The 27,985-nt window shown below is 39.4% G+C and overlaps 1 protein-coding gene, 1 long non-coding RNA gene and 1 other non-coding gene across 5 annotated transcripts; all 3 read left to right on the forward strand.

The window, feature by feature from the left end:
- The first annotated feature begins 4,355 nt into the window (after nt 1-4,355).
- Nucleotides 4,356-4,462, forward strand: LOC138888815 (small nucleolar RNA R71). Its single transcript, XR_011406394.1, has one exon. It is a non-coding gene; the product is annotated as a small nucleolar RNA R71 (small nucleolar RNA).
- A 4,931-nt stretch (nt 4,463-9,393) lies between these two features.
- On the forward strand, nt 9,394-20,039 carry LOC104236145 (uncharacterized). 3 transcript variants are annotated; one of them, XR_011406227.1, is made up of 6 exons: nt 9,394-9,731; nt 10,009-10,075; nt 11,202-11,310; nt 18,452-18,565; nt 19,317-19,390; nt 19,499-20,039. It is a non-coding gene; the product is annotated as an uncharacterized lncRNA (long non-coding RNA). The 3 variants fall into 3 exon arrangements; XR_011406226.1 differs by lacking the exon at nt 18,452-18,565; XR_011406228.1 differs by lacking the exon at nt 18,452-18,565 and having other exon boundaries at nt 9,394-9,641.
- A 181-nt stretch (nt 20,040-20,220) lies between these two features.
- LOC138888266 (uncharacterized) lies at nt 20,221-23,577 on the forward strand. The gene is made up of 6 exons (XM_070170097.1): nt 20,221-21,077; nt 21,249-21,688; nt 21,852-22,231; nt 22,592-22,640; nt 22,707-22,804; nt 23,407-23,577. The coding sequence occupies exons 1-6, from the start codon at nt 20,221-20,223 to the stop codon at nt 23,575-23,577; spliced, it is 1,995 nt and encodes a 664-aa protein (XP_070026198.1).
- Nucleotides 23,578-27,985: the final 4,408 nt, after the last annotated feature.

The following is a 27,985-nucleotide window of genomic DNA, read 5'->3' on the forward strand; positions in this document are numbered from 1 at the left end:
ATTCACAGTCTTGGTTAGGACATTCTTGATCTCTCTGTTGGACACTTCAACCTGTCCGCTAGTCTGGGGATGATATGGGGTAGCCACCTTGTGGCGTACATCATACTTTGCGAGCAACTTCTCGAAAGCTCTATTACAAAAGTGTGTGCCTCCGTCACTGATGATCGCTCTTGGTGTCCCAAAGCGGGTGAATATGTTCTTCTTCAAAAATCCCACCATCACTGTTGCATCATTAGTGGGCAACGCTGTAGCTTCTACCCATTTAGAAACGTAATCCATAGCAACAAGTATGTACTTATTACCAAGGGAGCTGATGAAAGGACCCATGAAGTCAATCCCCCAGACATCAAACACTTCCACCTCTTGAATCGGGTTCATGGGCATCTCATGGAGATGGGAAATGTTCCTGGTCCGTTGACATTCATTGCAGTCCTTCACCCATTGGTGCACATCTTTAAACACTATTGGCCAAAAGAATCTGGCCTCTAGCACTTTCGGAGCTGTCCTGACCCCTCCAAAATGTCCTCCATATGCTGATGCATAACAAGCCTGCAAAACAGAAGATTGTTCTATCTCGAGGACACACCTCTGGATCATATTGTCAACACATATTCTAAACAAATAGGGCTCATCCCAATAATACATGTGGCAGTCACGATAAAAAATTTTCTTTTGTACAGACAAAAGGTCATAGGGAACTATGCCGCTAGCCAGGTAATTTGCATAATCTCCATACCATGGAGCTTCCTCAAGACTAGTAGCGAGCAGCTGCTCGTCTGGAAAGGTTTCCAGAATATCTTCAACCTCGACTGAGTTTTCAGCTCCTTCAAGTCGCGATAGATGATCAGCGACTTGATTTTATGTGCCCTTACGGTCACGAATTTCGAGATCGAATTCTTGCAATAGCAGCATCCAATGAATCAAGCACGACTTAGACTCCTTCTCAATCAAGTACCTGAAAGCTGCATGATCAGTGTATACAATTACCTTAGAGCCAATCAGGTACGATCTGAACTTGTCGAAAGCAAACACCACAGCCAATATCTCTTTCTCAATCACAGTGTAATTCAGCTGGGCTCCACTCAGCGTTCTACTAGCATAGTAGATTGGATGCATCAGCTTGTCTTTCCGCTGTCCCAACACTGCCCCCACTGCGTAGTCACTGGCATCATACATGAGTTCGAATGGTTGCTCTCAGTCAGGGGCAACAATTATAGGTGTTGTGACTAGCCTCTTCTTCAGCTCCTCGAATACTACCCTACAGTCATCACTAAATAAGAAAGGGTGATATTTTTCTAACAATATACAGAGAGGGTTGGCAATTTTTGAGAAGTCTCTTATGAATCTCCAGTAGAAACCGGCATGCCCGAGAAAACTCCTGATTGCCTTGACTGAAGTTGGAGGGGACAGCTTTGCTATCACATCCACTTTAGCATGATCCACCTCAATTCCCTTGCTTGACACCCGGTGCCCCAAGACTATGCCCTCTTGTACCATGAAATGACACTTCTCCCAATTAAGAACCATGTTAGTCTCAATATATCGTCTCAGCACACGAGTTAGATTTATAAGACACTCATCAAATGATTTCCCCACCACTGAGAAATCATCCATGAATACCTCCATTATGTCCTCCACCATGTCAGTAAATATGGCCATCATGCACCTTTGGAATGTGGCTGGTGCATTGCATAGGCCAAAGGGCATCCTCCGAAAGGCATAAATGCAATATGGGCAAGTGAAGGAGGTCTTTTCTCTATCCTCTAGTACAATAGAGATCTGATTGTACCCTGAGTACCCATCTAGAAAACAGAAATGTGACCTCCCTGCCAATCTGTCTAACATTTGATCAATGAAGGGAAGTGGGAAGTGGTCTTTCCGGGTGGCTAGATTTAACTTTCTGTAATCCATGCAAATTCTCCAGCCCATGACGGTTCTCGTAGAGATAAGTTCATTGTTATTATTTTTAACTATCTTCATGCCCCCCTTTTTAGGTACACATTGAACCGGACTAACCCAGCTGCTGTCAGATATTGGAAAAATGATTCCCGCATCTAACCACTTTATCACTTCTTTCTTCACCACTTCCTTCATGTTGGGGTTCAACCTTCTTTGGTGTTCCCTGGAAGGTTTGTGTCCCTCTTCCGGCAGAATTTTGTGCATATAGTAGGCTGGGTTGATCCCCTTTATATCTGCCATGGTCCACCCAATAACAGTCTTACACTCATTAAGTACCTGCAAGAGTTGTTGTGCTTGCACATCTAACAAACTAGATGAGATAATAACAGGTAATGTGGAGTCAGGTCCAAAGAACTCATACCTGAGATGGGCGGGCAGTGGCTTCAACTCCAGCTTTGGTGGTTCTTCAATGGATGGCTTGGCTGGAGGAGTTTTTCTATTTTCCAAGTGCAAGGGCTCAAATTCAAGAGTTCTATCACAGAACCCTCTATCCTCTAATGCCATCACTCATTCTGTCAGTTCTTCTCCATTTACCTCATCTAAATTCATCAGACATGCAACAAGAGGGTTCTCAATAGTCAGCATCTCATCATCAGTCTCTACAATTACATCCACGACATCAATAAGAGAGCAATTGGCGAATTCACTTGGTTGCCTCATAGATTTCTGCACATTGAATGTTATCTCTTCGTCGTTCAATCTCATCTTGAGTTCCCCAGTCTCACAATCAATGAGAGCTCTCTTAGTGGCCAAGAACGGCCTTCCCAAAATTATGGGAATCTCTTCATCTACCTTGCAGTCTAAGATCACAAAATCTGCAGGGAACATAAATTTCCCTACCTGAATCAACACATCATCCAGAATACCTGAGGGTTGCTTTACAGTCCTGTCAGCCCAGCTACAACAACATAGAGGTGAGTCTAGCTCTTCCAATACCCAGCCTCTTATAAATCGCCAGGGGCATAAGATTAATGCTGGCCCCTAGATCACACAGTGCCTTAGCAAAAGTAAAATTACTAATAGTGCATGGAATTGTAAAGCTCCCTAGGTCAGACAACTTTTTCGCAATTGGTCTAGTCACCACTGCACTACAGGTCTGAGTAAAAGTAACTGTGGCCAAGTCTTGGAAATCAAATTTTCGGGACATTAAGTCCTTCATCAGTTTTGCATACCCAAGCATCTCTTTCAAAGCCTCAATCAATGGAATATTTACTTGGATTTGTTTCAGCATCTCCAAGAACTTCTTGTATTGCTCCTCCTTTTGGTACTTAGCCAGCCTCTGAGGGAAGGGTGCAGGAGGTCTCTTCTTCCCAATCATTTGGGATTGATCTTTATCAGCTGCCACCTCAACTACTAGTTCTTGGGCTGTCTCGACTTCTTTCTCGGTCTCAATATGAATGCTATTTTCTTCCTGGGCAGTCTAGACTGTCACATCTGTCAGTTTCGTTGACTCATCCAGCTCAATGGGCACTGGTATGAGTGTCTCCGCTTGTCTAGTTTCTCGAGCCATCTCTTGCTCTACTTCCAAATCTCTGTCATTACGTAGATTCACCGCAATCAGATGCTTCAGGCCTTGATCTTTTGGATTTATCTGGGTATCTGCAGGTAGTGTCCCATGAGGACGATTGTTCAGAGACATCGAAATTTGGCCCATCTGTATTTCAATATTCTTGATCGCTGAATCATGTGCATCTATTCTCTCACTAATCTTTTCATTAGACCCAATAACCTACTGCATCATTGCTTCAAGTCTAGCAAACCCATCTTCTTGCCTTCTACCATGCTGCTGATGATGAGGAGGGTGATATCCCTGTTGTTGATTCTGATTATTATATCCTTGTGTCCTTGGGTAAGGTGCCATATTGTTAGGGGGTCTCATACCTCCCATGTTCCCATTGTTGAACTGTGGTTGGGCTGTCTTGTACTGCTGATTCTGCTGGCCCCAATTCTGATCACCCAGTCTCTGGCCTCCATAATTCGACACATAATTCATGTCTTCAAGGTAGTGATGATGATCATGTTCTGCATTCCACTGGTTACTAATTGGCTGACTAATGCACGATGTGCACAAGCCCCCATTGGTAGTATCTACAATGTGTACCTGCTGCTTCTGCCCTGACTCTTCCACCTTTTTGGTGAGTATGCTCATCTGTGTCAATAAGGTGGCCATATTTTCAGCCATAGAGTTGGATGGATCTAAGGGCACTGAGTGCACCACTGGAGTGATATGTGCATTCCTGGTTATCCATCCTGAATTCTGTGCCATCTTGTCAAGCAAACTCTGGCCTTCTCTCCATGTTTTGCTCAAAAATGCTCCGCCAGTTGAAGTATCAACAATGTTCTTCACGCTATCTGACAATCCCATGTAAAACCGCTGCCCCAACATCAGATCAGGAATACCATGGTGCGGACATATAACCAGCATCCCCTTGAATCGTTCCTATGTTTCATGCAGTGTTTCCATTGGTCTCTGTTTAAAACTCAAAATTTCATCAATTTGTTGAGTGGTTTTGTTGGGTGGGTGGAACTTGTTCACGAATTACTTGACTAACTCCTCCCAAGTTGTTATGGATTTATGGGGAGTGAATTTAGCCAGGTCTGGGCAGCTCCTGCCACTGAGAATGGAAACAATAACAGCATGATTGCTTCCGGAGTTACGTTGGGATGCCTTTGGGTTTTGCAGATTGATAGGAAATTCTTCAAAAGCTGTTGAGGATCTTTGACTTATGACCCCAAAAATAGTCCCTTGTTTTGCAACAAGTGCAACATGTTATTCGTGATTTGGAATGATTCAGCCTGTATCTGCGGGACAAAAATCGAGGTGGCCAGATTTTCAGCTGTGGGTTGTGCCCAGTCATAGAGAGTTGCCTCTGGCACAAGAGGTGCCACTGGCGCTATTGGTACAACTGGGTTCTCTTCGTGATCTCCCATTTCTGTCTCGAAGTGTTCAGTTATTTGTTGTTGTTTGTTTTTCCGGTTGGCCTGGTTCAAGGCCTTGAAAACTTTCTCCGGATCTGATAATGCTTCAAATACTTCACCAGTTTTCGATGAGTTTCTAGGCATGCACCTGTACAACCAAGTCAACAAACGTTAAAATTTCAATGTAAAGATTGGGTATAGAGAAAATTGACTACACTAAGAATTTTTGTACTTCTTTCAATTGTAATTGATAACACCGTTAAAGTTCCCCAATAACAGCGCCAAAATTTGACCACGCCCAACTATGTCTTATAAAAAGGACACGCGGACGTTGCAAATATAATCTGAGTATTTAGCCCATAGTCGAACCCACAAGGAATTAACCTATCAATTACTTTCGTTAAACGTACTAAACTCTACGAAATCAACTTCCCAAACGTTGTCAATAACAATTGATGGTATCTCTACTAACTAAGAATGAATGTAATTAAACAGCTTAAAACTAACTATGATTTGGTTGTAACAATTAAGAGAAGGTTCTAAGGCTATGATTTCCCCTATTGATGGAATCTCTTCCGGTTATGCTTCACATAGAATCACCATATCATCTCTATCAATCATGAGCACTCCTCTTACCTTAAATCTCTCCCGAGTAATCACGATAATTTACTAGACGCACTCTCCCGAGATACGCTAGCTGGCTTTGTTTATTACAGCTCACTTTAGATTACACCCAAGGCTTCGTTATTCCTAATCCCGCCTTTAAACCCGCAATTATTGATCTCTTATATATTTTGGGAGTGGTATTGTTCAACAATTACCTAAATATGCACTCTCTCCCGAGTTATGCACATTAAATAGGCATAGCTAATTGAGGATCCTGTCAATTAACTACAACAAGCATGTAGTTGAACAAATAGAGATTAAAAAGGCAAACTATATTAACATAATCAAGAAGTTCATACTTCAATAGGTTCCATCAAACCTTAGAATAAATATTTAGCTACTCATACTAGTGTTCATCATAACAATAATCAAATTCATCACAAATCATAAAAACAAAAGGAAGAAATGAAGAACTTGATGTTGAATCCTCCTCCCTGCCTCTTGCCTCTCCTTTTCTTGCACTAAGCTATCAAAAACTGCATAATCCCCCTTTGGGCGAGCTTGACCTTCTATAGGTTAAGTGAATTTTTTCCTTAGACTTTCAAGTTTACCCCTGAAAATTAATATTTCGGAACTGGGCTAGTGCGGCCGCGCTAGTGGGCGCGCTAATGCTCTATCATTCTGCCTCGACCATTTGGTCTAGTGCGGTCACGCTAGTGCAGACCTTCATTTTAACTATTCTTTTGTCTCGTCTTCTTGCGTACTCAGCTCCTAGGGGTTTTGTTTCTTGCTTCAATGTAGCTCCAATCACAGCTTTAAGGCCTCATACAAGCTCCTTACTCCTGCAACGCGTGACATTCACAATTAGAACCCATTTTTCATCATTTAATTATATTATAACATTGAAACATAATTAAGCTAGGGCATAAACAATCGCCAAATTACATAAATCTAGCCTATTATCAAGTCCAGCTAAGTCTTTTGTAGTAGTAAGAGCTGATACTGAACTGTGGCATAAGAGGCTGGGACATGTTCCATTTCTAGTCATTAAGAAGTTACCTAATTTCACTGGTAGTGATAGTACTACAATAAGCCATTGTGACATTTGTCCATTGGCAAGACAAGATAGGATTCTATTTCCCATAAGTACTACTAGAGTAGTAGATTGTTTTGATTTACTGCATATGGATATATGGGGCCCTTACAAAGCCTTAACTCATAATGGAAAAAGGTTTTTTCTCACAATTGTAGACGATTGCTCCAGATGGACCTGAGTTTTTTTATTGCATCTTAAATCTGATGTAATTGCAGTACTCAAGCACTTCATTATTATGGTCAGGACACAGTTTAGGAAGATGATAAAATGCTTTAGATCTGATAATGGGACAGAGTTCTTTAATTAGAGTTGCAATGAGTTATTCTCAGTGCATGGCATTGTGCATCAAAGCTCTTGTCCATACACTCCACAACAAAATAGAGTGGTGGAACGAAGACATAAACATATATTGGAGACAGCAAGGGCTATAAGGTTTCAAGGTCATTTGCCTATTCGATTCTGGGGGGAATGTGTGGAGGCAGCAGTGTACATCATCAATAGAATACCCTCCATTGTTTTGCACAACAGATCACCATTTGAAGTATTGTTTGGAAGACAAGCTTCTATATCTCACATGAGGGTTCTAGGATGTCTATGCTTTGCTACTAATTTAGTGAAAGGAGACAAGTTTGGTCCTCGTGCAATAAGGTGTATTTCTGGGGTATGCTCCTACACAAAAGGGCTACAAGTTATACAAAATTGAGCAGAGGTCTATATTTGTGAGCAGGGATGTAGTCTTCCATGAAGATGTGTATCCATTCCAATATAATGCTGAAGATTTCAGAGTGCACTCTCAGTCAACTTCCATAATCAATAATGATTGTCTATTGTCACCTATTGATAGCAGGGGTGTTGAGGAGCTTGGCAACACTCACATTTACACAGCAGCTGATGCTCCTGCACATGAAATACATGCAACTTCATCCTCTATTCCCAACAATGCCAGCAATGTAGAAGAAAATGCAACTGTTGTTCCAGAGATACATGCACCAGTTGTTAAAGATGAGGCTTCTGTGCCATCTAATATTAGACAAAGTGGACCACCCATTGCTTGTGATCAGAGAAGGTCTGGCAGGACCACTAAACCCCCTATTTGACTCAAAGACTACATTAGACCTCAAGGAAGGTCAAGTTCTGCAAGTTATTGTCTGTATCCAATCAGTGATGTCATATATTATGATAGCCTTTCAGCCAAATACCAAGCCTATGTTGCTAAGGTTTCTTCAGAGACTGAACCTACATCCTTTTATGAAGTAACCAAAGATATGAGGTGGATTGAAGTTATGAAATCAGAGATTCAAGCTCTAGAAGATAATCACACATGGGAAGTAGTAACACTACCTCATGGCAAGAAGGCAATTGGTTGTAAATGGGTCTACAAGATCAAATACACAGCTTCTGGAGATATAGAAAGATTCAAGGCTCGCTTGGTGGCAAAAAGGTATAGTCAGAAGGAAGGCTTGGATTATCAAGAGACATTCTCACCTGTAGTGAAAATTGTCACAGTTAGGTCTGTGATTGCTATTGCAGTTGCAAAAGGTTGGGTTTTACACCAAATGAATGTATATAATACTTTCTTGCAAGGAGATTTGGAAGAGGAAGTCTATATGGATCTACCTCAGGGTTTCTCATATTCAGCAGGAAAGACTCAAGTCTATCGACTACATAAGTCTCTTTATGGGCTTAAGCAAGCTTCCCGTCACGGGAGATGATGTTGTTCTTATATCAGACACTAAAGTTGCACTTCATCAAAACTTCAAAATCAAAGACTTGGGGGAGCTCAAGTAATTTTTGGGCATTGAGTATGCGAGGAGTAAGGAAGGGATTCTGTTATATCAGAGGAAGTATTCTATCGAGCTTATCTCTGATGCTGGCTTGACATGGGCAAAACCTGTAGGGGCACCTGTTGAGGTGAATCAGAAGTTAACTACAGCTGAATTTGATCATCAATTTGGACTTACCAATGATACTTTACTTGCTGATCATGGAGCTTATTAGAGGTTGATTGGTAGGTTACTCTACCTAACTATTACTAGGCCGGATATTTCATTTGATGTGCAATGTTTGAGTCAATTCATGCATGCTCCTAAGACATCGCATCTTGAGGCTGCCTTAAGAGTAATTAGATACTTGAAAAAGAATCCTGGTCTGGGGATCCTTATGTCATCTAATGGTTCTACCAAGTTGCACGCTTATTGTGATGCTGATTGGGCTTCTTGCCCAAATACGAGGAAGTCAGTGACTGGCTATATGCTCACGCTTGGTGATTCTCTCATATCCTGGAAATCCAAGAAGCAAAATACTATCTCTCGTAGTTCAGCTGAAGCGAAGTATAGGAGTCTGGCGTCGACTGTGGTAGAGATAGTGTGGTTGGTTGGTCTGTTCAATGAGTTAGGAGTCTCTCTCACTTTGCCTATCCCACTCTATTGTGACAGTAAATCTGCAATGCAAATTGCTGCGAATCTAGTATTCCACGAACGTACCAAGCACATTGATATTGATTGTCATTTCATTCGTGAGAAGGTACAACAGGGATTGGTTGAGACTGTGTATTTGCCCTCTGCTGAGCTAAGTTGTATTCAGCATGACCATTTGTTATCCAAGTTAGGCCTAAAGAACATTTTCCTTAGACCTAGCTTGAGTGGGTGTTGAGAAATGTATTGATACAGGGTAGTGCTAGTTAGTTGTTATTTATCAACCATAGCTAGCTAACTAGAGTACATATTGGTAACTATAGTTGAGTTAAAGATTAGTTAGCATAAATATATGTTAGTTGGGAAGTTGTAGGTGTTGTATAGTATACTTTCTCAATGGAATAGTAATATTTCCATTTTCTCCGTTCTTCTTCTCTCGTCTTCATCTTTCACTCTTCAGATCTGGATTGGAAGCTAACTGAATTTATCAATTCGACAGTAACCCTGAATAATCCCTTCCTCTCTTGCCCTCCATTTTCGTTAGCTAACTCTATTTCGTTCGAATTCGAGCTAAGATATCCTAATTTTTGCATGCATCGCCTTTCTCCTTGGATGATTGACTCGTTTGAGTATGCCGTAAATAAAAGGTAAAGAAGAGAAAAATCTGACATTATTGTTTTCATCGCCGGCACCGGAGAGTGAAGAACAGACTGTGCATATAGTAAAAGTACTTTTAGGTAATTTACTAGAACGACTCCTTTTCTATGTGGTGCAAAACCTTAGGAGCATTTAGAAACCGGAAGATAATGAAATGTTCTAACTCGGAAACAATTTCAAATGTTGGCCAACTAAGGAATATCTATATGCTTCCTCATAGCATTTATAAGATTAGTGCCTTTGTAATTTATTGTATTGTGCATAAATTTATGTAGGTATTTGTGAAGCTTATGTCATGCAATGCAGTTTTTAAATAAAATTTCATATGCTATAGTTATTAAAGTGAAGTGATTGCAGATGTTGTGACAGTCAGAGTTCTGCCAAGTTTTGCCGCGGTTTGCCATATCCAGCTCGTTTTCCTGAGGTGATCCATTTTTAGTGATTTCGTTTGATGAATTGTGTGATCCTCTCATTTCAAAGTTTAACTATTAAAAAGAAGGGACGTTTATTTATTTTAGGTTGTAAACACATCCTCTCACATGTGTGGTTTAATTATTTTTCTTGAATCAATCATGTGGAAACATTTCTGTTGATGGGTTTGAGAGTTGGACTTAGGATGTCTGCCTATCTTGATATCAATGTCGACATGTCGTGTTGAATTGTGTGATAAAAACTTAATCTATTACAGAGGAAGCACTTATATTATTTGTTTTAGGTTGTCAATTTGTTCGCTGTTTTTATTTATCCTGTTGCCTTACTAAGATGATAGTTTTCTGAAATCCACTGTAACATTTTCTCCTGTATGCCCTAAGACATGTTAAGGTTGTGGGATGATATTTGATATTTCAGATGGAAATTTGAACAAAGTTGCAGTCATATCAGGCAAACTTGGATTATACCTGATGCCTCTATTTCAATTCTAGAACAGGAGTATCGCTAAATTAATATTCTCATGGAGCTTCACATATTATTCTAATTTGTGTAATGGCAAAATTAGAAATTGCATTTCATGAGTTGCCCAGTGCCCCTTTGTGCATTCCTTTCTCGCCTCACCTGAGTGAAGTTTCTGCTAGTGATTCCACTTATAACTAAATAAGCTTTTAAGGAGTCCATTAGTTCTTATGAATAATTATTCAGGAATATGCGTGACTAAACAGTAGCTCAGGAATCTCTAACCCAAATTTGGCACATAACCTCGGAATCTGGTTCTAACCCAAGTCCAGTTTAACATTGCGTCTTGAAAATTTTCTAATTTAGGTGGTGAAAATGGCCATGAACCTGCCGGTGCTGGATTTGTTTGGGAAAATGGATGCTGATTGCAGCTATCTGTACTGATGTTTCTGCCCCTTCAAATGTTGACTCAATTCTTGATGTATGATTACCTGTTTGATTGGCACAACAGCCTACTTGTTTTTCTTTGTTGGTGCCTAACTAACCTGATTAAACTTTAGGGTATAAGAGCTGTTACAGGTCCCATGGATTGCCATCTGATTGTGAAGGTATAATGAATCTTAATCTCCTTGTCTAACTCTTGACTTTCGTTTTTACAGTGTTACCTGTACACGTAAAACCATCTTGCACTGTGACATGAGAAGTAGTGGATCACTGATACATTTACTATACTACCAATCGGAGTCTCTACCCGAGCAGAGTAACTTGGTAAGCCGTAAGAGTTGAAACATAACCTTCATGGTCTTACTAGAAACCTTACTTATCACAGGGCTATGTTGGTCTCGCAATTACAGTTCACTGTTTTTAATCTGTAGCTTACTATCTCTACATTTTATTCCTCCTAATTATCTTTCCCTTAAAAATTTCACAATGATCAATTTCTTTTGATAAGTATTCACAGAATACTATTTTTACTTTGAACTTATAGTATTTTACATTTAAAATAAATAATTAGAATGTGTTGCTAAATTTGGAAAGTCACCAAACCATAATTTCTGGTCATCTAAAGTCATGAGATGTGACTGGGACCAGTTGCTGACAGTCCATGGTACCGATGTCCTTTACTCCTTTATAGACTTATACTGGTGAATGGTGATATATTGAATTTTGGTTTGTTTGAGGAAGAAAAATCCAAAGGTTGTAAAGTAGAGGTATCAATTAGATGTTATTTTATTTTTTATTTTTGTAACTCATTTAGAGTTGTTAGTTTTTAACTATAACTGTAGTAGCTAGTTAGTCCTTCAGAAACTGAAAGATAGCGTGCACTGTGTGATATTATATGAATTGTCTTTGCATTCTAGATGATAATTGTCAGTAATGAAGCTTTACCACTTCCTAGAGCCATTAGCGGCCAAAGAGGTTTGGCTTGGACAATACCCGTTCACAATGTTCATTTGTCAGTATTGTGGTGCATGTTAATTGTGTTTCACCACCTCCAAGATAATTGTGTTGGCTTATTCACCCTAAACGAGCAGAAAAAATTGAAAAATGAGAAGTCAATCTGCCATCTTCTAAATGATGAACATGAAAGGTTTATGTTTTTCAACTGTGCTTGCTTGCTCAGCCTCAACATGAACAAAGATAGAAACCCAATTTTCTAATTTCGTAGGCAATGAGATCTCAGTTTTATCCAAAGATGGGTGGTGGAACCAAGTCAGTTTTGATTGCCAATATGGAACGTTACAAAGGTTGACTTTGTTCTGTATTATTTTGCATAGACAGAAGATGGTTTCTTTTCCACTTGTGTAGATTATCTTCCTATGGAGGAACATGTATCTTTGGCTGAGACATCAAAATCAAACTTTAATAAGGTTTTTAAGGTTGTATTATGCAAGTGGAAAATCTCATGGATTCCAACATGTTTTTTTTCTTCTTTGTCTTTTTTCCTCCGGAAAACATAAAAAAAAATGAAGGGGTTGCATGTCTTGAATAGGAAGCAAAATCATTTGCAAAACAAGTGATCAATGTATATCAGTTTATGTAATTTCTTTAGATTATGTATTCATTTTCTTCAGCTTGTTAGTTCGTGAACTCCTGTTAAGGACACAAGCAGAATTTCAACATAACTTCTTACTAGTCCTGAGTGTGCAAGATCTGACAAATGATTCAAATCTTATGGCTTGAAGCAACGAATCCGCCTGAGGATGTGCTTTACCATATTTGCCTAAACTTTAAATTTGAATCTTCCTCCTCTTGGCTAAGCATCACTAGTCATTTTTGATTGAGCCTAGTGGTGGATTTTCTAAGAGACAATACTCTACATCAATTCCCAAGAATCATTTCCTGAAGAAAAAATAAAATTTGCCCCACTTACTATTGGGAGCAAGAAGGAACAAGTCATATGGGAAAGGTAGTGATGGCAACAGGGAAGGAAGTGAGGGTGGCAGAGTTCATAGCGGGCTTTAGATTGTTTTTAAGTGTTGCAATTGGATGGGAGGAGGAAAGAAAAGATAATAGCGCTTTGTCTCCTTTTGCTTTGTTGGGGTGGACCAAACTTTCCATAAAAATGTATCTGCAAGGAGACTGTCACAGTTATAACACTGATGTATTGATGGTCTGTGGGTGTTTTTAATAGGCAAAATCTTAAACACAAATAAAAAGGGCAGGATGGAGTAATGATTTACGGGTTGCAATAACACTGGTTATATTAGAACTTCACATAACCATAAAATTATTCTCAATGCTGCTATCTACTGCCTCTTTTTAACAGAAATCAAGTTGGCCCCAACAATTGAGCTGTCTGGTCTGTTGAAGTTTGGCAAAATGCCAAAGTCCCACATTGGTTGGGAGTTAAGTTTGGGGGGATTTTTCCCCTATAAAAGAAGGCCTAATGTTTAGGATTGAAACACACCTCTCATTTGCCTTCTCATCTGTTTAAGACATTTGTATCTTCTCTCTTTAGTATTATTTCACTTGTATTTTTGGAGTGGAATAAAATATTGGTTGTGTCCGAGGAGTAGGCAAAATTAGCCGAACCTCGTAAATTCTGGTGTTTCCTTTATTGTTGTTTTATTGTCTTATTTATTATTTGGTGGCTGTCATAATTTTTGGTATAGTAGTTGTGACTTATTCACACTATATACATTTGGCTTCCGCAACAATTGGTATCAGAGCCAAGGTACTGTCTAAGTATGCTCTGTGGTTGCAGCATAGTCTGATCTTCCACATCAGAAAAGATTTATCTTGGTAACTGAGTCAAGGTTCTGTCTGAGTATGCTCTGTAGTTGCAGCTTAGTCTGATCTTCTACATCAGAAAGGAAATAATCTTGATTTGTGTCGTCAGCTATTAAATAATATTTGTGTCAAATATGGGAGACAATAAACAAGAAGAATCTACATCAAGTGTCAACAATACGTCATCATTGGCATCTTCGCTTATGACAAGAATTGTGTCAAATGCGAAATTTGCGGTAGAAATTTTTGACGGGTCCGGACATTTTGGGATGTGGCAAGGCGAGGTTCTAGATGTCCTTTTTCAACAAGGGCTAGATCTGGCCATTGAAGAAAAGAAACCAGATGTTATTGGAGAAGAAGATTGGAGAATTATCAACCGTGTTGCTTGCGGTACCATTCGATCCTACCTTGCTAGAGAGCAGAAATATCCATACACAAAGGAAACTTCTGCAAGTAAATTATGGAAAGCACTGGAGGATAAATTTTTGAAGAAAAACAGTCAAAATAAATTGTACATGAAGAAGAGACTGTTTCACTTCACCTATGTTCCTGGTACCACGATGAATGAACATATCACCAGTTTCAATAAGTTGGTCACAGATTTGCAAAATATGGATACAACTTATGATGATGGTGACTTGGCCTTAATGTTGTTGGCGTCACTTCCTGATGAGTACGAGCACCTTGAAACTACTCTACTCCATGGAAATGACGAAATTTCTCTCAGAGAAGTTTGTTCAGCTTTGTACAGCTATGAACAAAGAAAGCGAGAAAAACAGAAGGGCGGAGAAGGAGAAGCACTGTTTGTGAGGGGTCATCCTCAAAATCAAACGAGGACAAAGAAGGGAAGATCCAAGTCAAGATCCAGACCCAGCAAAGATGAATGTGCCTTTTGTCGAGAAAAAGGGCACTGGAAGAAAGACTGTCCGAAGTTGAAGAATAAGGCCAAACATAACAATGGAAAGGCTATTATGGATTCAAATGTAGCTGATTGTGATGATTCAGACTTCTCATTAGTTACAACAGAGTCATCAACATCATCAGACATATGGTTGATGGACTCGGCTTGTAGCTATCATATGTGTCCCAACAGGGACTGGTTCGTGGAATTTCAAGAAGGAGAATATGGAGTCATCCACACAGCGGATAACAGCCCTCTTACCTCATATGGCATTGGTTCAATACGATTAAGGAACCATGATGGAATGATCAGAACATTGATAGATGTTCGATATGTACCGGATTTGAAGAAGAATCTCATCTCTGTGGGAGCCCTAGAATCAAAAGGGTTCAAAATCATTGCAGAAAATGGAGTGATGAGAGTATGCTCCGGTGCACTAGTGGTAATGAAGGCTAATCGGAAGAATAATAATATGTACCGCTATCGTGGCAGTACAGTTATTGGGACAGCGACAGTAACATCCAGTGACGACAAAGAGGCAGAAGCAACCAAGCTATGGCACATGCGCTTGGGACATGCTGGAGGAAAATCCTTGAAAACTCTATCAGATCAAGGATTGTTAAAAGGAGTAAAGGCTTGCAACTTGGAGTTTTGTGAGCATTGTGTTAAAGGGAAACAGACAAGGGTTAAATTTGGTACAGCGATCCATAATACTAAAGGCATTTTGGATTATGTACACTCTGATGTTTGGGGTCCTTCCAAAACACCTTCATTGGGTGGGAAGCACTATTTTGTAACCTTTGTTGATGATTTTTCCCGAAGAGTATGGGTGTATACAATGAAGAGCAAAGATGAAGTGTTGGGAATTTTTCTCAAATGGAAGATGATGGTGGAGAATCAGACAGGCAGGAGAATCAAGTGTATTCGCACAGACAATGGAGGTGAATACAAAAATGATCATTTCAATAAGGTCTGTGAAAATGATGGCATCATCCGACACTTCACTGTTAGACATACACCACAACAGAATGGAGTGGCAGAACGTATGAACCGGACCTTGCTGGAGAAGGTACGGTGTATGTTGTCCAATGCTGGCTTGGGCAAAGAATTTTGGGCTGAGGCAATTACATATGCATGCCACCTCATTAATCGTCTACCATCTGCTGCTATTGATGGCAAAACACCATTTGAAAAATGGTACGGAAAACCTGCTGTAGATTATAACTCTTTGCACGTGTTTGGCTCAACTGCATATTATCATGTGACGGAGTCAAAATTGGATCCAAGGGCAAAGAAGGCTATTTTTATGGGAATTACTTCTGGAGTCAAAGGATATCGCTTATGGTGTCCTATGACAAAGAAAGTAATGTTCAGCAGAGATGTTACCTTTGATGAATTTGCTATGGTAAATAAGGTAACAGAAGATACCAAACAAAATGAAGGTGCTTCTAAGCAGGTGGAGTTTGAGGGAAAATTTATTTTTCCTACACAAGAAGCAGAGGAGGAAACAAATGAAAATTACCCTCTGGAAGGAGAGCCAGTAGAGGAGATTCCAACTCAGGAATCTCAACAACAACTTGAATCAATAGCAACCAGCAGGCCAAAAAGAACAATAACGAAACCTGTTCGTCTCATAGAGACGGTTGCTTGTGCAACCTCAATTGTAGCTGATGATGTTCCTACTACTTACAAAGACGCTGTCCAAAGTTCAGAAGAAGATAAGTGGAGGATTGCCATGAATGATGAAATACAGTCCCTTCATCAGAATCATACATGGAGATTGGCCAATCTCCCGAAGGGAAAGAAAGCAATTGGGTGCAAATGGGTATTTGCAAAGAAGGAAGGATTTCCTAACCAAGTAGATGTTCGCTACAAAGCAAGATTGGTGGCCAAAGGATATGCTCAAAAGGAGGGAATTGATTACAATGAAGTGTTTTCTCCAGTTGTAAAACATTCCTCCATTAGAATTATGTTGGCTTTGGTAGCACAATTGGATTTGGAACTAGTTCAGATGGATGTAAAAACTGCGTTTTTACATGGAAACTTGGAGGAGGAAATCTACATGACTCAGCCAGAAGGATTCAAAGTTGCTGGAAAAGAAAATATGGTGTGCAAACTTGAAAAATCGTTGTACGGATTGAAACAATCTTCTAGACAATGGTACAAGCGATTTGACGAGTTTATGTTGCGGCAAGGGTACAAGAGAAGCAAATACGATCATTGTGTGTATTTGCACAAGCTTAAAGATGGTTCCTTTGTATATCTTCTCCTATATGTTGATGATATGTTGATAGCTTCCAAGAATTCGGAAGAAATTGATAAGTTGAAGATTCAACTGAAGAAGGAGTTCGAGATGAAGGATTTGGGTGAGGCAAAGAAAATTCTTGGCATGGAGATAATTAGAGATAGACGTTCAAAGAAACTCTGTTTATCTCAAAAGGAATATTTGAAGAGAGTACTTCAACGTTTTGGCATAGATGACAAGACTAAGCCAGTTAGTACTCCACTTGCTTCCCATTTTAAGCTAAGTACTACTATGTCGCCAATGGATGAAGCTGAACGAGAGTATATGTCAAAGGTACCATACGCAAATGCTGTTGGTAGCTTGATGTATGCAATGGTTTGCACAAGGCCTGACATTTCACAAGCTGTTGGAGTTATTAGCAGATATATGCACAATCCAGGGAAGGAGCATTGGCAAGCTGTGAAGTGGATTCTACGGTATATTCATAATACTGTAGATGTCGGGTTAGTTTTTGAGCAGGAAGACAATCAGTTTGTAGTTGGATATTGTGACTCAGATTTTGCGGGTGATATGGACAAACGAAGATCAACTACTGGTTATGTGTTTACTTTTGCAAAGGCACCAGTTAGTTGGAAGTCTACTTTGCAGTCAACAGTTGCTTTGTCTACAACAGAGGCAGAGTACATGGCTATTACAGATGCTGTGAAAGAGGCAATTTGGCTTCAAGGATTGCTAAAGGAGCTTGGTGTTGAACAAAAAGGTATCACAATTTTTTGTGATAGTCAAAGTGCTATTCAATTAGCGAAGAACCAAGTTTATCATGCAAGGACGAAGCACATTGATGTTCGGTATCATTTCGTACGAGAAATCATAGAAGAAGGTGGAGTCACGGTGAAGAAAATTCATACTACAGAGAATCCTGCTGATATGCTGACAAAGGTGGTGACTGCGGTCAAGTTTCAACATTGTTTGGATTTGATCAACATTGTTGAACACTGAAGATTGAAGATGAAGACACAACCAAAATTTGTTATTGAGAGAGAATTGAAAATGTGGAATTTTGCCAAGGTGGAGATTTGTTGAAGTTTGGCAAAATGCCAAAGTCCCACATTGGTTGGGAGTTAAGTTTGGGGGGATTTTTTCCCTATAAAAGAAGGCCTAATGTTTAGGATTGAAACACACCTCTCATTTGCCTTCTCATCTGTTTAAGGCATTTGTATCTTCTCTCTTTAGTATTATTTCACTTGTATTTTTGGAGTGGAATAAAATATTGGTTGTGTCCGAGGAGTAGGCAAAATTAGCCGAACCTCGTAAATTCTGGTGTTTCCTTTATTGTTGTTTTATTGTCTTATTTATTATTTGGTGGCTGTCATAATTTTTGGTATAGTAGTTGTGACTTATTCACACTATATACATTTGGCTTCCGCAACAATTGGTATCAGAGCCAAGGTATTGTCTAGCACAATTAAATATCAGGGATACTTTCAGTGGATAGCAAGTCGGTGATGGTGATTGTGGTTCAACTGTAGGTTCTTGGAGAATCTCTCTCTTCCTCAATTTGCTCAACATGTTATCTGCATTTTATGATGAGCTAATTTTTTTATGGAAGGGGTGCAGTGGCTATTCTTGAAGACATGAAGAAAGTGAGTCCTTTTCCTTAGATTATCTCCCCATAATTCTTCACCAAAATAGGAAAACGCAAGGCATCTGCCTTTCCCGATTTGCTGTGTTGTAGATTGTTTAAAAGAAGTGTCAGTTACATTAACGCTATTTATTGTAGAGAAAATTGCTACTTTTGATTTTTCCAACTTTTACAGCTTGCCTATCAGTGGTCTAGCTATAGTAGTGAGCCCAGCTTGTACATTTGTACTTGCAGCGGTGACGATTAATTTGGCTGCTCTAAGGATTTTTTTTCAAGTCCAGTTGTTAGATGCAAGATAGGTTTATTTTGTGAAATCCAGGGGGATTAGAGGTTTCTTTATATTTTCATCACCTGAGAGTTATCGCTTACCATAGATGGCTTGAGGTGTATAAACATAGAGCTCAATTTCTTTTGTGGACTATTTTCTGATATACTATGTCCTTTTCTTTTCACCTTAAAGAACTGATATATGGCTTGAGGTGTATAGACGTAGTGCTCAATTTCTTTTGATTTACTTTGTTTATCTTATTTTAGTGCCGTATTGATTCCCAAATAATGCTCGCTAGCTCCCCCCCCCCCCCCAAGAGAAAACAAAGGTCAAAGAAACTGTCCTATTTATAGTTACCTTTTCGAAAAACAGAAACTGTCTTGATGCTTTTTTGCAAGTTGGTATGTGAATTTTTCATAGTTGCTTATACTTTTATCTTTAAGAATCTTACTTTGCCTCCTTTCTGAACGTTTTGTTTTTTCAGCTATCCGCTAATGAACCCACAGAAACGGATAATGAAATTGGATCTTCTACTTGAAGAGTAATGGGAAACAAGTGGTATCATATATTGCATTTTTCATAGCTTGTTGACTGTACCTTTTCTTCTTTTCAAGTTAAAGTTTCCGTACCTTATTTAAGGCATTTAAGTCATCCATTTTATGACAGATATAACATACCCGTTAAGGAAGCATATGCGGAGTTGAAAGCAGACAGCGAGTCTGTTCTCACAGTTTGTTAGCTAACTCCTTGTATTGGGTAAAATTAAAGTTTGCATATTGGAGGTGACTTGTCATGACACGTGGATTAGTCAAATGGTCAAAGAATTATAATTAGCCAAGAGGCACGAGCAACAACAGATACGAGAGAAGGTGATGAAAGAGGCACGGATAGTTATTCAAATAGTTTGGCGCCCGTACCTATTTAAGTCATTTAAAGCTCAAACATCAAGAAGAATCAAGGAAATGAATCTGACAACGCATGTGAGTCCAAATTCAGTATTTAACATACATTAAATACTGAGTACGTTAGAGAATTTGTATTTAATATAAATGATTGAGTAACGTTTCTTTTATTGTCATTTATTGCTCATAATTGTCTTATTAAGACAAAGACAATAAACATATCTCCAAGAAAACCATTATAAAAGGGAGAATGCTTTTGTAAGGACGGGGAAGACTATTGGAATATACTAATTTACTTTGCTTTCTTCTGCTCATCTTGTTATTGTTGAAAGCCAATTTCTACATTCTTTCGATTATCAGTAACTCGTGTTCTTCTAAATTCTAGCTTTGACCTAAATTCTATTTTTTGGTTAAACAAATTGGTTCCGTTACCGGGAATCTGATAATCTATTTTCTTTTCACCTAACCTTCCTTGTTGCATCAACTATGTCGACTAATAATGTCAATACTCAAGGAAACCAAGAGAACCAACAAAGTCAGGGAGATCCACAAAATATCAACGTTCAAGTTCCTGCTCCGCAAGACTCTCCACGACAATCTCGCGAGGGTTCTCCTGATGAATCTCAAACAAACGAGTATGCTCAATTTCAAAACATGGAAGCCGCTGATGAAGCTTTGCAAAAATTAATTACTGCTCAGGTCAACAGAGCCGTTGCGGCACTTGTTAACCGGTTACCTGTTGCAACACCCGCACCAACTCCAAATAATAACACTATAGAAAATCCTCGTTCCGGGCTCGTTAACTCAGGCAGTGGTGGAGCCCCCAATAACTCACAGGAGGGAGAACCAGGTAATGCAATTAATTTTGATTTGCAAACTTTAGTACTAACCTTGCAGAAACAGCTCAAGGAGCAAAGTGAACGCATAGAGCAGATATCTGGGGTGCCACCTATAATCAAGGGGGTAGACATGGATAGGTATTCACAACAACCCTGGAAGCCAAGTGCTGCTCCGCTCCCAATCCCAAAAAAGTTCAAAATGTCTGATATTCCAAAGTATGATGGAACAACAAACCCACGAGACCACGTGACTGCCTTCACAACGGGTGTAAAGGGAAACGATTTGACTAAGCAGGAGATTGAATCGGTTCTAGTCAAGAAATTTGGTGAAACACTCACCAAAGGAGCATTAACATGGTATTCTCTTCTACCTGAAAATTCTATAAATTCTTTCGCTGAGCTTGCAGAGTCTTTCATCAAAGCACACTCGGGAGCTCAAAAAGTGGAAAAAAGAATGGAGGATATTTTCAAAATCAAGCAGGGAGATTCAGAATTGCTTAGAGAGTTCGTGGACAGATTTCAACATGAAAGAATGACATTGCCGCGTGTACCTGACAACTGGGTAGCTATAGCCTTTACAAGCAATTTGAATGAAAAAAGTTCGGAAGCTACGAGGAGGCTCAAGGAAAGCCTTCATGAATTCCCAGCTACAACGTGGAATGATGTTTACAACAGGTATAGTACGAAGTTGAGGATTGAGGAAGATACTGTTCCACGATCTCAAAAAGAAGAAAATATACGTCCGAGACGGGCAGAGACTGACAAAAGGTCCGGTAAAAATAGGTACGAGCCTTATATGGGACCTGCGGGAAAAGACTCACGATCAAAACAGGACGACCAAAGGCACGATCGCAAACCAAGGAACAGAGAAGCAGGTTCCTCATCAAGATTCAGGAACGAGCGAAACCATTATGAGTCACGAGACGATGATAGAAGTCCAAAAGCGAGGTTTGGAGGTTACAACTTTAACATTAGCACTTCTGAGCTCGTAGCCGTTTTGAGAAGTATGGGAGATAAGGTTCGATGGCCAAAGGAAATGAGGTCGAATCCAAACAGGCGCAACCCTGACCATTGGTGTGAGTTCCATAATGACCATAGACATAAAACAGCAGATTGTAGATTTTTACAAAGTGAGGTTGATCATTTATTAAAATAAGGATATCTCACCGAATTATTCAGTGAGAAAGGCAAGCAAGCTTATATGAAAAACAGGCAGGAGCCTCAAATGCCCCCCCCCCCCTCCCAAAAGAACTATTAATGTCATAAGTGGGGGTGAAGGCATCAATGGTGTATCATATACTGCAGCCAACAAAGTTTCCAAAGTAACTATTACCCAAGGGAAACGGGTGCGGCAGGTTCTAGAAGAAGACAATATTACATTCAATGATGCAGATGCTGACGACGTATTAACCCCTTATAACGATGCACTGGTAATATCTCTAATTGTTTTTGATACTAATGTGAAACGAGTTTTAATTGATCCAGGTAGTTCCGTGAACATTATTTTGCTAAGAGTATTACGAGAGATGCAAGTTGAAGAGAAAATAATACCAAAGGCGCATACTCTATCTGGATTCGATAATTCTAGTATCGTCATAAAAGGAGAAGTAACACTCACCACTTTTGCTGAAGGGGTCGTCAAAGATACAAAGTTCCAGGTAGTAGACATGGAGATGGCTTACAACATGATTCTGGGGAGACCATGGATCCATGAAATGGATGCTGTTCCTTCAACCTTGCATCAAGTTATCAAATTTCTATCGCCATGGGGAATTTGTCAAATTCGCGGAAATCAACATACATCCAGGGCTATTAATTCCGTTGCAGATACAAGCACGAGAAATGAAGGCAAATAGCAATCATAGAAGGCAGTTGAGGATACCACAACACAGACCTCAACTGAACAAGTGCGAACAGATGTAGACTCAAGACCTGATACCATTCAAGAACCAGAAGAGAATGAAGACATCAAAACAACGATAGAGGAATTAGAACCTGTCGTGTTGTTTGCTTAGTAGCCTGATAAAAAAGTCTATGTCGGGGCTAATCTTGACCAAGGAATGAAAGGTAAGTTAATCGAATTTTTAAAAACTAACATGGACTGTTTTGCTTGGTCCCACTCCGATATGACAGGAATACCACCGGAGGTGATGACTCATAAACTAAATGAAGATCCGTCATATCCTCCTGTGAAGCAAAAGAAAAGAAAGCAGGGAATTTTCAGGAATCAGGTGATTCAAAAAGAAGTCCAAAAATTGCTAAAAATTGGTTCCATTCGAGAGGTAAAGTATCCTAACTGGTTAGCTAATACTGTTGTGGTTCCAAAGAAAAATGGTAAGTGGCGGGTTTGTGTGGATTATACAGATCTTAACAAAGCCTACCCTAAAGATTCTTTTCCACTACCACACATAGATCAATTGATTGATGCAATCGCAGGTCATGAATTGTTAAGTTTTCTAGATGCATATTCAGGATATAATCAGATTAAAATAGATCCGGCAGATGAAGAAAAAACTTCATTCATAACAGACAGGGGGACTTATTGTTATAAAGTAATGCCCTTTGGTCTAAAGAATACAGGTGCAACGTACCAGAGGTTAGTTACCAAAATGTTTCAGGAATATTTAGGAAAGACAATGGAGGTATATATAGATGTTATGCTTGTTAAAACTCAGCACTCAAAAATCACATATCACACTTGTCTGACACATTTTCAATTCTGCGTAAATATAATATGAAGTTAAATCCCGAAAAATGTGCATTTGGCGTTGCATCAGGCAAGTTTTTGGGTTTTCTTGTTTCTAACCGTGGAATTGAAGTAAATCCTGCACAGATTAAAGCTATTGAAGAAATTCCTGACATACTTTCAAACAAGAAAGAAGTTCAAAGATTAACAGGGAGGATTGCGGCCTTGGGAAGATTCATCTCTAAATCATCAGAGAAGTGTTTTAAATTCTTCTCAGCTCTTAAAAAGCAGGATCATTTTGAATGGAATGAGGAATGACAACAAGCATTTAGGAATTTGAAAACGTACTTATCAAATCCGCCTCTATTGGCAAAACCAAAGGCTGGGGAAAAGCTACTCCTATACCTTGCTGTTTCGGAGGTGGTGGTAAGTGCTGTTCTGGTCCGAGAAGAGCAAGGTAAACAATCACCTATCTATTACGTAAGTAAATCTTTGTTAGATGCAGAAATGAGGTATCCTCAGTTAGAAAAACTTGCAATTGCGTTAATCATGGCATCTAGGAAGTTAAGACCTTTCTTTCAATGCCATCCTATCGTTGTGGTAACTACCTACCCTTTACGTAACATACTACATAAGCATGAGTTATCAGGTAGGTTAGCTAAGTGGGCAATAGAGTTAAGTGAATACGATTTCGTGGGCAATAGGTTACCTAGAACTGCTATAAAATCGCAAGTATTAGCTGATTTCGTGGCTGATTTTAGTCAGGGAATATAGTTAGAAGCAGAAAGAGAATTACTGGTGTTCAATGGAGCCAACCTAGGAACTTGGACTTTATTCACTGATGGCTCATCTAACGTGAGAGGAGCAGGTTTGGGGATAGTATTGGTACCACCTACGGGTGAAACCATTTGGCAAGCTATTAAATGTCATTCCATAACTAACAATGAGGCAGAATATGAGGCTATGATTGCAGGTTTAGAACTGGCACAGAACTTGGCATAAATCAGATTATAATCAAGAGTGATTCACAACTCGTAGTTAATCAAATGTTGGGGACTTATACAGCCAGGGAAGCAAGGATGCTGCAGTATTTAGAAAAGGTACGGGAATTGATAAAACAATTTCAAGATTGGAAAATTAGACAAATACCCAGGGACGAAAATCTTGAAGCAGACGCCCTATCTAATCTCGCATCCGCGGCCGACGTGGCAAACGATGCAAATGCCTCAGTGATACATTTATTTCATTCAGTTCTTGATCCTGATGTTAACGAGGTAAATTTTAATAATTTAACTTGGGATTGGAGGAACGAAACTGTTGCTTTTTTGCAGTATGGAACCGTTCCTGATGACAAGAAAAAGGCTTGTGCGCTTCGAAGAAAAGCTGCTCGGTACTGCTTAAAACAAGGCAATTTATATCGTAAAATGTTCGGTGGTCCATTAGAAAGATGTCTTGGACCTTCGCAAACAGAGTATGTAATGAGAGAAGTACACGAGGGTCATTGCGGGAATCACGCAGGTGGCAGATCACTGGTAAGAACCTTGATTAGGGCAGGTTATTACTGACCTAAAATGGAAGAAGAGGCAGAAAGTTTCGCGGCCAAATGTGATAAATGCCAAAGGTACGGTAACAATATACATAGACCTGCAGAATTGTTACATCCGGTCATTGCACCATGGCCATTTATGAGATGGGGAATGGATATCGTGAGTCCATTACCGCAAGCAAAAGGACAGGTAAAATTTTTGCTTGTTCTCACTGATTATTTTACTAAATGGGTAGAGGCAGGCGCATTCAAACAGGTGCGAGAAAAGGAAGTTAGAGATTTTATTTGGCGAAATATCATATGTCGATTCGGCGTACCAAAGGAAATCGTATGTGATAATGGTCCTCAATTTATTGGAGCTCAGATCACGAAAGTTTTTCAAAGCTGGCAAATTAAAAGGATTATGTCAACACCATACCATCCAGTGGGTAATGGCAGGCAGAGTCAACAAACAAGATTATCATTAACAATTTGAAAAAGCGTTTACAAGAAGCAAAAGGTAACTGGCCTGAAGTGTTACCTGGAGTTTTATGGGTATATCGAACAACTGCTAAAACAAGTACGGGCGAAACACCATTCTTGTTGGTTTACGGAGCCGAAGCCTTGATTCCAGTTGAGATAGGAGAGCCGAGCACACGTTTCATGCAGGCAACGGAGGAGTCTAATAGCGAAGAGATGCGTGTCAATCTTGATTTACTCGAGGGAAGAAGAGAAGCTGCATTAATAAGGATGGCAGCACAAAAGCAAGTCATTGAACGATATTATAACCGAAAAGCGCGCCTCAGATTCTTCAAAATTGGGGACTTCGTGCTTAAAAAGGTCTTTCAATCTACAAAGGAAACTAACTCAGGAAATTAAGTCCAACATGGGAAGGACCCTACAGAATTAATGATGTTGCAGGAAAGGGAACGTATGAACTGGAAACAATGGATGGCAAGATACTGCCTTCACATTGGAATGTTGTTCATTTGAAGAGATACTATTTCTAAGGAAAACCCACGGTCTGGTATAACTATTTTAAATTTCATTTTTGAATTATTAATTTTACTAACGATTTTAGATGATAGGCAAAAAGCTAGTCTGTACTAAATGATGAGTCATGACCTGTAAGACACACGGAGTAACCTAAAATTCCTGGCCTAGGGTTACAATTATTCTGATAGAAACAAAAACGGGTTATGCAGTCTTCATCTATAATCGTCCCTCCGAGTCCCGTATGTTTTTCCTTTTCAAGAAAAGGATCAAGATGAGAGAAACAAACAAGTGCTCGAGGCTTCAAACTTCAATGCTCTAACACTTGGGGGACTACATAATATACACAGACATATGTGTAAAAATCAAGCAAAGATTTGAGTAAAAAATCAAGTTTGGAAGAAACAAGTGCAGAGCAAAAGTTACGAAGTTACGACATTTATAGCATTCACCATAGTGTTCTTTCCCATTAAGACAATGAAGAGCTATGGAATTCATCATAGTGTTCTTTCTCATGAGAACAACGGAGTTGCTTCTCAAACCCTTCCTAATACATGGAGTTAGGGTAATGACTATGTACTGAAACAGGTTATAAGGAAAAACCTTGTGTGTATTATTTTTCTTTTGTAAAAATCTGTTACAAGAAAAACAGTTACGCAAAAGCTATAGATGTAATCCAAATACATGTAAAGTATTATTCAAAAACTTATCAAGGCTAATAAATAAAAACCTGTCAAAGTTATTTCAAACAAAACATATGTGTTCCTATTCCTTTCATCGTATTATAACACCATTATGAAGTTGAGACGTCTTCTTCATTAAGTGATAAAAATATAAAAGGGCCCTCTTTTATAAAACTCATGTTATTAAGTCATGAGATTAATCATAGAGCATTTTTAAAGGATAAAAATGCAAGCTATTCTTTAAGTCCTTAAAATAAAAGGCAAGAATAGAACGAATAGAAGTAATAAAAACTTCTTAATATATTTAAAATCTAAAGACTAAGTATAAACTTAGTCATCAAAATTGTTTATGATAGATGCCCCATAATAAGAACTGGGGACTTTTTCCTTCTAAAAAACCCTTAAAAACAAACTAAGGGTTTGATCATTATCTTCCAAAAAGAAAAAAGAAAACAAAACAAGTTAAGTTATAAAAACTGGTCACTGGGAGGCAGGAGCATCAGAAGTAACGGTGCCAACATCAGAAGGAGCAGCCACAAGCACAGTGTCAACTTGACTTGAAACAGCAAGATCGTTGAGGTGAGCAAGAGATACGGAAGCCTCACTTTCGGGAGCTTGATCCACGGTAGCTTCAACTTCAGGAACTTGAACCAAGGCTACATCAGTTTCAGGAGCTTCAACCACGGGAGCCTCAATTGCGGGAGATGAAAAGTCCAGTGGTTGTTGAGCCTTCTCAATAGATTCCATGACTTTAGCCAATTCTAACTCTAAATTAAAGTTCTCTTGGCTAGCCTCGGTTAAGGCATCACGGCGAGAGTTCAGAAAAGTCCAGCTTACCTCAACAACCATTTTATCCTCGAGAAGCTCGTAGTCTCTTTCCCAAATAGCAATTTCACTTTTGAGCTCTTCATTTTCAGCCAAGGTGGAATTGAAAGAGATTTGAAGAGCGGCATTGGAACTTTCCAAAGCACGGATTTTATCAGTAGAGGCCCTCAAGTCCATTTGAGTTTGGGTCAAGTTCTGTGCAAGATCTTTCTCATAAACCTCCTTTTGACTCAGGAGTGCCTTCAATTCTTTAATCTCCTCATTTGCTATAGATAGTTGATCTGAGAAAGAAGATTCAAGGTATTCTTTGTTCCTCACTGCTTGGCTTGAAGAAGCCTTGTCCACTGCCAATTCCAAAGTCAATGCACGCACCTGCTGCTCCAGGTTACTCCTATTCTCTTGCATATCTTCAATAGCGATTTGTGCACTATCAAATTGCCCTTTCCAATTAGTCGCTTCTAGTTGAGCTTCATGAGTCACTTTCTTGACCTCAAGAATTGCTTTCTCAGAGTCACAGGCCACTTTCTCTAAAAGAGAAATTCTGCCCATCAACTCTGTACCAATGAGGTTGGCCTGAGAATAGTGAAGAAGGAAAGTAAGAACTCAAGAATAAAAAGAAAAAGAATTCTTTTTAAATAAAGGAGGAAAATACCTTCAAAGTGGCATAAACAATGTCGTTCATCAAAGTCAAGCAGCTATG

This window comes from Nicotiana sylvestris, chromosome 3, assembly GCF_000393655.2.
Source record: "Nicotiana sylvestris chromosome 3, ASM39365v2, whole genome shotgun sequence".
Taxonomy (NCBI): domain Eukaryota; kingdom Viridiplantae; phylum Streptophyta; class Magnoliopsida; order Solanales; family Solanaceae; genus Nicotiana; species Nicotiana sylvestris.